The 8,361-nt window shown below is 38.5% G+C and overlaps 1 gene segment (V, D, J or C); it reads right to left on the bottom strand.

Moving 5' to 3' along the window:
* Nucleotides 1-3,161, bottom strand: part of LOC102818213 — a 12,398-nt gene extending 9,237 nt beyond the window's left edge. Inside the window, 1 exon segment of the V gene segment in view lies at nt 3,080-3,161. Coding sequence covers nt 3,080-3,161 — 82 coding nt within the window.
* Nucleotides 3,162-8,361: the final 5,200 nt, after the last annotated feature.

Below are 8,361 nucleotides of genomic sequence, written 5' to 3'. Positions count from 1 at the left end.
CTACTCCCGTAAAGATTTACACCCTCGGAAACCCTGTACAGGGTCGCTATGGGTCGGAACCGACTTGACGGCACTTAACAACAACAACAACATAGTGTGGGTACTTTTTATTAAGCTTTTACAATAATGGTCTTATGTAGTATTTCTCCTTTTAACTAACTAATTTCACTCAGCATAATGCCCTCAAGGTTCATCCATGTTATGAGGTGACTTGAGCTTTCTTGTTATTCTTCAAGGTAGCATAATATTCCATTATATGTATGCACCAAATTTGTTTATCTATTCTTCCATTGATGGACACTTAGGCTGTCTCTATCTTTTTGCTATTGTATATAGTGTTGCTATGAATATTGATTTGTATATGTATATATATGTGTGTGTGTGTTTGTGTGTGAGTGTGTGTGTTATGGATCATATTTATTGTGGATAAATAACAAGTAGAGGAATTGCTGGATCATAGGTATTTCTATTTCCGACTTTCTGAGGAAGCGCCATACTGTTTTCCATTGTGGTTGGACCATTTTGAAATACCACCAGCAAAGCAAGAAGGTTCAAATATTGGTGCATCCTCGACAGCATTTATTCCCTTCTATTTTTTCATCTTTGCTGGTATTGCTGCTTTTGATTTGCATCTCATTGTGCTTTTGATTTGCATCTCTCTAATGGCTAGTGATCATGAACATTTCTTCATTTGTTTGTTGGCTTTCCGGATCTATTCCTTCTTGAGTTGTCTAATCAATCCTGTGCCCATTTTTAAATTGGGTTACTTGTATTATTTATTTATTTATTTATTTATTTATTTATTTATTTATTTATTTATTTATTTATTTATTATTTTGTAGAGGTTTTGTAGTTTCCTATATGTTTTAGAAATGAGTCTTTTTTTCTGGTGTGTTGCTGAAAATGATTTTTCCTCATTCTGTAGACTTCCTTTTTAAATTGTTGGTGAAGTCTTTTGATGCACATAAGTCTTTTTTTTTTTTTTTAATGTTTTGTTGTGAATTATGTGATAGTTTACATGGGAGAACATTAGTTTTACATTCATTCTATCATATATCATTTCATTGCTATGGTTACAATACCCTCCATGCATCATCAACCAACCAAAGGGTGTACACTACAATCCTGACCCCTGGTCATCAGCACACAGCCCCTCTCCCTCCCTCTGTCTAATATCCCGAACATCTCTATATCTCCACGTCATTGTCTCTGCTTTCATCTCAGGTATCACTGCTTCTCTGAGTAGGGTCCTGCTCTCCGCTCTTCTCCCTTGATGGTCCCAGGTACCTCTGCTCCTAGGCTGAAAAGCTAATCACTCCCCTCCTTGCTACAAAATGCCTACCTTTACAATTCCAACCCTCACAAGCAGTCCTGGTAACAATTATTCACTATTGTATCACAAGAGATCCATCTGCATTTCATTTCCTCAGCCCTGCCTAGACAGATTGTATACTATTCAGTGGAGATTCTACCTTCCTCCATGCCCTATGACTCTAGCTTCTCTCTTGAAAGCTTGTAAGCCAGTCACTTCTTGCCTTTGTATCCCCCACCCATTTTCGATAGCCAATGTCCAAGTTGCCCATCCCTGTCTACTCTTTGTATGGAGGGGGTGGGGATGTTTCTTGCTGTAAGGATTAGCTTTTGAGCTACTGCATCCGTAGGTGTAGGTCAAGTTCATCAAATTGTATCAGTTTACTCTTTTCTTCCTCTCCTTTCTTTTTCTGGTTGAGCTCTTATCATCCAGTCATTCAAGCCAGGTCAAGTGGGTATTATCTGCAATTGTGGGTGTTTTTGTGCATATGCCCTCTCTTCTTATCTGCTGCATGCTTCACTCTCTACTCTAGTCCACTGTATCTATGTCACTGACTCTGGGCCCATGAGTCCCCAGGTCTTGACACTGCTGGCCAACCAGGTCTTCACCCGGGTTCACAGAAGTCTATTGAACAATGTTGGACTTAGGTCGCCACTTCATTGCTGTTTTTCCCTCACTTCCTCTTTTCGGTGATGAGTCTGGTCACCAATCAGAACATGCATTCCCATTGAGTCTTAATCTTGGAAGGGGGTTTGCACTGGGGGGACCTGACCACTTGCCTTTATGTCTCCTGGGCAAGCAACTTGCTTGTTCTTGTTGTAAAAATTGGTCTGCCTCTATTTTTTGTTTTGTTTTGTTTTTCCTGTAGGTCTGCACATAAGTTTTTAATTTTTAGTATGTCCCAATTATCAAATTTGTCTAATTTTGTTTGTTTAATTTTCACAATGCTTATAAGTCTTTGTGTGCCCTTTATTATAGCTCTCAAATTTGTCCCTATTTTTTTCCTTGATGGCCTTTATAATACTGGGATTCACATTTAAGTCTTTAAACCTTGCTGAGTTGTTTTTTTGTACATGGCAAAAGGTAAAGGTCTTGGTTCAATCTTTTGCATATCACTTTCCAGTTTTGCCAGCATCATCTGTTGAATATACTAGCTCTTCCCCATGCAATATACTTATATCCTTTGTTGTAAATCAGTTGGCTTTATGTAGATGGGATAATTTCTGGATTCCTGATTTGATTCCATTGATCTATATATCTTTCTTGGTACTGTTTCATTGTTATCATGGATATTTTTTATGGTTGTGTTATCTTGTTTGATTGACCCTTTAATCATGAGATAATGTGCTTCTTTATCTCTTATGTTGGTGCTGGCTCTTGTCTTATGTTGGGGTTTAACAAGGTGAAAATATGTTTTGGCACTATGGCCAAACCTACTATCTAATTTTAAGTAAGGCAAGAATGAAGGGTCCCACCCAGGTCTACTTTAGGGCTAAGTCTCAGAGTCAGATGTCAAAAGAAGCAGCTAAAGGATTCGCTTCTGGGACCACTGTGGCTTTTAGCAAATTCCTCTTTGTGCCACGTGAAAATAGTAGCCTGTGGGTGCAATACTGGACCCTTCTGGGTGTGCACACCCACCTGCCTGTAGGTGCCAGGCTGGGAAGAGAGAGTGCAACAGGGGAGAAGAGGAAACAAAAGTGAAACAAACAAACTAACAGCCATCACATCATTTTTTCCAGATGTAGCTCTGTGGCTTTAGCACTGTACCATGCTGGCTGTGGCTTCGCTCTCTGATCTCTACCCAGGCTGATGGGCCCACAAGCAGCATCCCAATCAATTCAGAAATCATTGTGTATTCCTGCTACAGTCAGATTTCCTCACGGGTGAGTGTGGAAAACTGATGTACCCCCCCACACACACACACACACTTTACATTAGAATTAAAGTTTTGGAATGGTTTGGGGAAAATGTCTTCTCTGTTTTTACTGCGCCTACGCGGAGGCAGCTCCCCTATGTGTCTCTACTTCTTCTGTCCTCAAACTGTTGGATTTCTACTGGTAGTTTTGTTCTGTTCTGAACTTTCCCATCTGTTGATTGCATTCCGGGTGGTGCTGCCACGTATGTCAATCTCTGGCTATTGTCTTTTGTTGTTAGATCTTAGTCCAAATAACTTCCTTTTGGAAGTTTTAAAACATTGGGTTTGCTTTGATAATGTCTTGTAGTTTCTGTTTAATCTGGAATTCTTTGATTAAACCCTTGTATTTGATTAACAGCTTTGCTGTGAAGACAATTCTTGGATGGCAGATAATTTTTATTCTTAGGGTTTTATATGTGTCTCTCTGGTAGCGTAGTGGTTACGAATCGGGCTGCGAATCTTAAGGTCAGCGGTTTGAAACTACCAGCCGCTCCGCGGGAGAAAGATGAGGCTTTCTACTCCCGTAAGGATTTACACCCTCGGAAACCCTGTACAGGGTCGCTATGGGTCGGAACCGACTCGACGGCACTTAACAACAACATTGCTATCATATCATATCTTAAGCTTATTTGCTTTCTTTTTAAGTAATACTTCTCTTTTCCTTAGTTGCTTTTAGGAATCTCTTCTTACCTTGGATGTTGCAGAGACTGACTATAGTATGCCTTATTGGGATCTATTCTACCTGGAATTCGTTGACCCTCTTGAATGTTTATCTTTTAGTGTTTCAGGATGTTAGGGACATTTTCTTCTGAAAGTTTTTCAACTATCTCCTCTATGGTCTATCATTAGTCCTGTTCAGGAATTAAAATTTACCTCAGATTATTCCTTTTCATGTTGTCCCACATGAATCTTAGAATTTCTTTAGATTTTTTAAGGTTTATTCTGCTTGTTCTTCTATCTTAGCAATTTTAAGAGATTTGTCATCCAGCTCACTGTTTCTGGCTTTCATCTCTTCAATTAAATTACTTTTCCCCTTTCAGATATTTATTATTAATTGTTTGGACTTCTTTTTGTAGGTTTTGAATACTTTCCAATGTTATTTCTACCTTATTTGATTGTTCTTGTAGCACTTTCCTGACTTCATTCTTATTTTTTCTCAAATTCTATGTAGAGTATTTGGATTCACCTCAATATCATTATCCTGAATCTCTTACCAGGAAGTTCCAAAGCCTGCCCTACTTCTAATGGGAAATCTAGGTCTACCTCCAGCTCATTTGTTTTAGTTACTCTATCTTGTTTCTGGACATATGCCAATATTTTGATTGTCTCAGGCATCTTCAAAAATTACATGTGATTTCAATAAGTAGCTGAAAATATGTTGCTATATTAACCTCTCTGATTATCTCAATGGAAATGTCAGGAGAGATGTGCTTCTCTTTTCACTTTTTCTTTTAACTCAACTCAGAGTATTTATAGCAGGTGTTGGCTGTGTATAGGGTGTATAGCAGCTGGTATTAGCTCTTGTTTGGATTGTGGGATTTTATAGGGCGAGTCCTGGTTTGGTGCTATGAGCTAGTGTGCCAGACTGCAATCCATTTTAACTTCAAGCTTGGAAGTTCAAGTTACCAGCTGCTCCTTGGAAACCATTTACTGGTTTGCTATTAGTCATAACCGACTTGACAGCAATTCACAACAATTGTAGCTTGACTCTATAACCACAACTTAAATCTATTTTTGGGTAATATAGGGAGAGCAGGTGACACAACAGGTAAAGGGGGAACAAATAAAACCACAACAGGAAAAACAAATCAGATTTGATACTCCAGTCTATAACCCCCCCACCAAAAAAACAAACAAACAAACAAACAAAAAAACCCTTTGGTTGTTTAAATTATACATTCCTGAATGTTTTTGCATACATCCCCCTAACCCTCCCTCACAAAATAACAAAACAAAACCAACAACACAGGGAATAGAAGCAAATACTGTTGAAAGGTGATGCACAGAAGAGATTGTAATCATTGCAATGAAACAATGAGTGTAAAACCGATGTTTTCCCATGTTAACTATCATTCATTTCACTATAAAATCTTTTTTCAAAAAACATAGAAAAATGTGAGTATGACTTTAACACTCCTCTCTCAGTTAGCTCGATCCTTTCTGGGAGGTCATTAAATTATAAGCAGTTCCTGGTGGCTCCTCCACCTTCTTATATTCAGCACATTGTGGTCTTTGCTGAGCAGATCCATGTGCATGTGTAGTATAACCTGCTGGGGTTTAGGGGTGTCTACTTGCTCAGGAACTGCCTCTACTTACCAGAATGGAAGTTGAGAGACTGATACCAATATACAAGAAATGTGAGAAGGATGGAAGAACAAGTGAAATACAGGAATATTTAGGCAGTTTTTCAAGGGCTATATGGGACAGAGGTAAATAGTGATGTATACTCAAACACAGAGAAACAAGATTCTGTGATACAGAGATTGTGGCATACTCTAAATGGTTAAAAGATGGGAAATAATATTAAGATGCTTTACTGTCTGATGAATATTGGTTACCCTTCCCTACTACTGTGAAATAGACGATTGTGTTGAGAAGAAAGAAATATTGGGAAACATGATTACATAAAACGTATAAGCCTATCTTTAGCCTATAACTTATTGGAATACCTAAAAGGGGTTCTAGAACTTGCACAGCCCTTGTAGTATATAGAACTTTAGATGGAATTCTGAGTCACATTCAGAGCTTTCTGAGGTGGACAGTCTTACTTTAAAGTAAAAGCAGACCAGTGTGGAGCAGCTAGAGGAACTAAAGATATTTGTTGAAAGAGAGACACCCAAGGAAAACAAAAAAAATAAAAATGGCAGTCTGATTAGCTACTACAAGAACAAGTAAGTTGTTCACTGAGGAGCCATCAAGGTAAGCAATCCAGTTCCTTTAGTACAAACCCCTCTCCAAAATTAAAACTTGAATAACACACATGAGGAGGCATGTAAACTTTCTGGCCATGATGTTTGTCTACTGGTGAGTGGAAGTGGGAGAAAGGCAGCAATGAAGATATGCTGTGAGTTTGACCACACTCCATAGACTCCTGTTGACCTGGAGATGAGAGGGAGAAGAGGAAGGGCTGGTTGCTCTGAACAGTGTTGAGACCTGAGGACTCCTGAATCCATGGACAAGACCCTAGCCATGGAGGGCTAGAGGTGAGAGTGAAGCATCCAGCTGGCATGAAGAGAGGGGAGATGCACAAGAATTCCAAAACTTGCAGATAGTACCCATTTGATCTAGTTTCAATGGCTTGACAATCAAAATTTGAATAGAGGAGGATAAAGAAACTTGATAATGGAAAGAATGTAAAGTCCTACAATTTTATGAACTTGACCTATATTAATGGAGGTAGTTGCTCAAAATACCAACTGAGAGAGAAGGAGTCTTCACATCAAGTTTCACAATTTTTCCCTCTGCATACAGGGTTGATACAGATGATAAACTTAGACAGTAGACAAATACTGTTGGATGGTGATGCTGAAGGGAGGTCATTGTAATCATTGCAATAAAATGAAATACAATGAGATGAGTGCAAAATTGATGTTCTTCCATGTAAACTCACTCAATTCAAATAAAACCTTTAAAAGAAAAAAAAAAAACAAAAACAAAGACAAGACTTGTTCAATAATCTCATATGAATATGAAAGCTGTACAATTAGAAGGAAAAGCAAAGAAGAATTTATGCATTTCAATTATGGTGGTGTTGAAGAATATTGACATTATTGTAGACTGCCAAAGGACCTAACAAATCTTTCTTTGAAGGACACCCAGAATACTACTTTGAACCAAGAACGGTGAAACTTCATCTCAAAGGGAAAAGTCCCTGGAAAAGGATGTTATGCTTTGCAAGGTAGATGGTCATCAAAGAAAATAGGAAGAACTTAACAAAGATAGACTGATGGCTGCAACAATGGGTTCAAATATAACAACAATTCTAGGATGATGCAGGAAATGGCCATAGTTTTGTTCTGCTGTATGTGGGGCAGTATGAATTGAAACTAACTCAATGACCCTTAAGAACATTAGCAACATAACACCTAATTAAACCCACATCAGCGCTCCACTAAGGAAGTTCATGTATAAAAACTGTCATGCATTCATATATATGTACACCCATTCATATACCATTTACTACATGAAAAGACAAACAAATTATATTTGAAAACATTCAACACTCATTCAGGATTAAAAATATAAACAATATTTCCATAGTGTGACTAGAAAAAATGAACTCCTGTAGAAAAGATGGCATGGGAGTCAGCATCTGACCTCCTATGAGTTCACATGGGTCTAGGTAAAGAATCAAACTCCATATCAGCCCAAAACTAATTGCTATGGGAACTAAGGTTAAGCATGACTCCACACTTCAGCCTGCTTTACCTTATTCTTGAACCAACTTTCCCTCCTACAGCTTTCTCTACTTGTTAGGTTTGATATTTTATTGAAATTGCCACACAAAATACAGAAACCATATTTACAGTTATGGGGTTTATTAGGGAAGTTAACTGGTTACAATTCAGAATTAGAAATTTCACAATTCTTGCAGTCACGACAGACTTTCCACAACCATGTCTGTAAGCAGTACTTTCTGCTTAACGTTGATGAACCTGACCTCTGCCTTGCTCATGTAATGTTACAAAACTCCTTTAGTTCTGCTGATAAAAACCTAAAGAACACTCCACTCCAATATAAACCTAAACCTAAAGGCACTCAACTTTAGATGCCAGTAATCCTGTTGGTTCTGACCCATAGCCACTCTGTATAGGGCTTCCAAGGAGTGGATGGGGAACTTGAACCTCTGACCTTGCTATTTGCCTTATTAAGTGCCTGGAGTTACCACATATTACAAGGAAGTTTGTGACACAAGGACACTTATCTTTACTTGCGCCGTGGACTGGGAAGTTCACTATTCTATCTTGTGATCAGGCTCTAGGTTCTGGTGTTGACATTCCTCCAAGTACTAACACATTCTATCCTGGGGCCAAAGAGGTTCAGTGCACAGGAATCTTGGGGTCCAAAGACAGTTTCCACTCCTGATGATAATCAGATTCCACATCCAACTTCTGAGGTGGCTCATTTTATACCT

Source organism: Chrysochloris asiatica, unplaced genomic scaffold, assembly GCF_000296735.1.
Source record: "Chrysochloris asiatica unplaced genomic scaffold, ChrAsi1.0 scaffold00260, whole genome shotgun sequence".
NCBI classification, from domain to species: domain Eukaryota; kingdom Metazoa; phylum Chordata; class Mammalia; order Afrosoricida; family Chrysochloridae; genus Chrysochloris; species Chrysochloris asiatica.
This window is presented reverse-complemented; position numbering and strand designations above follow the sequence as displayed.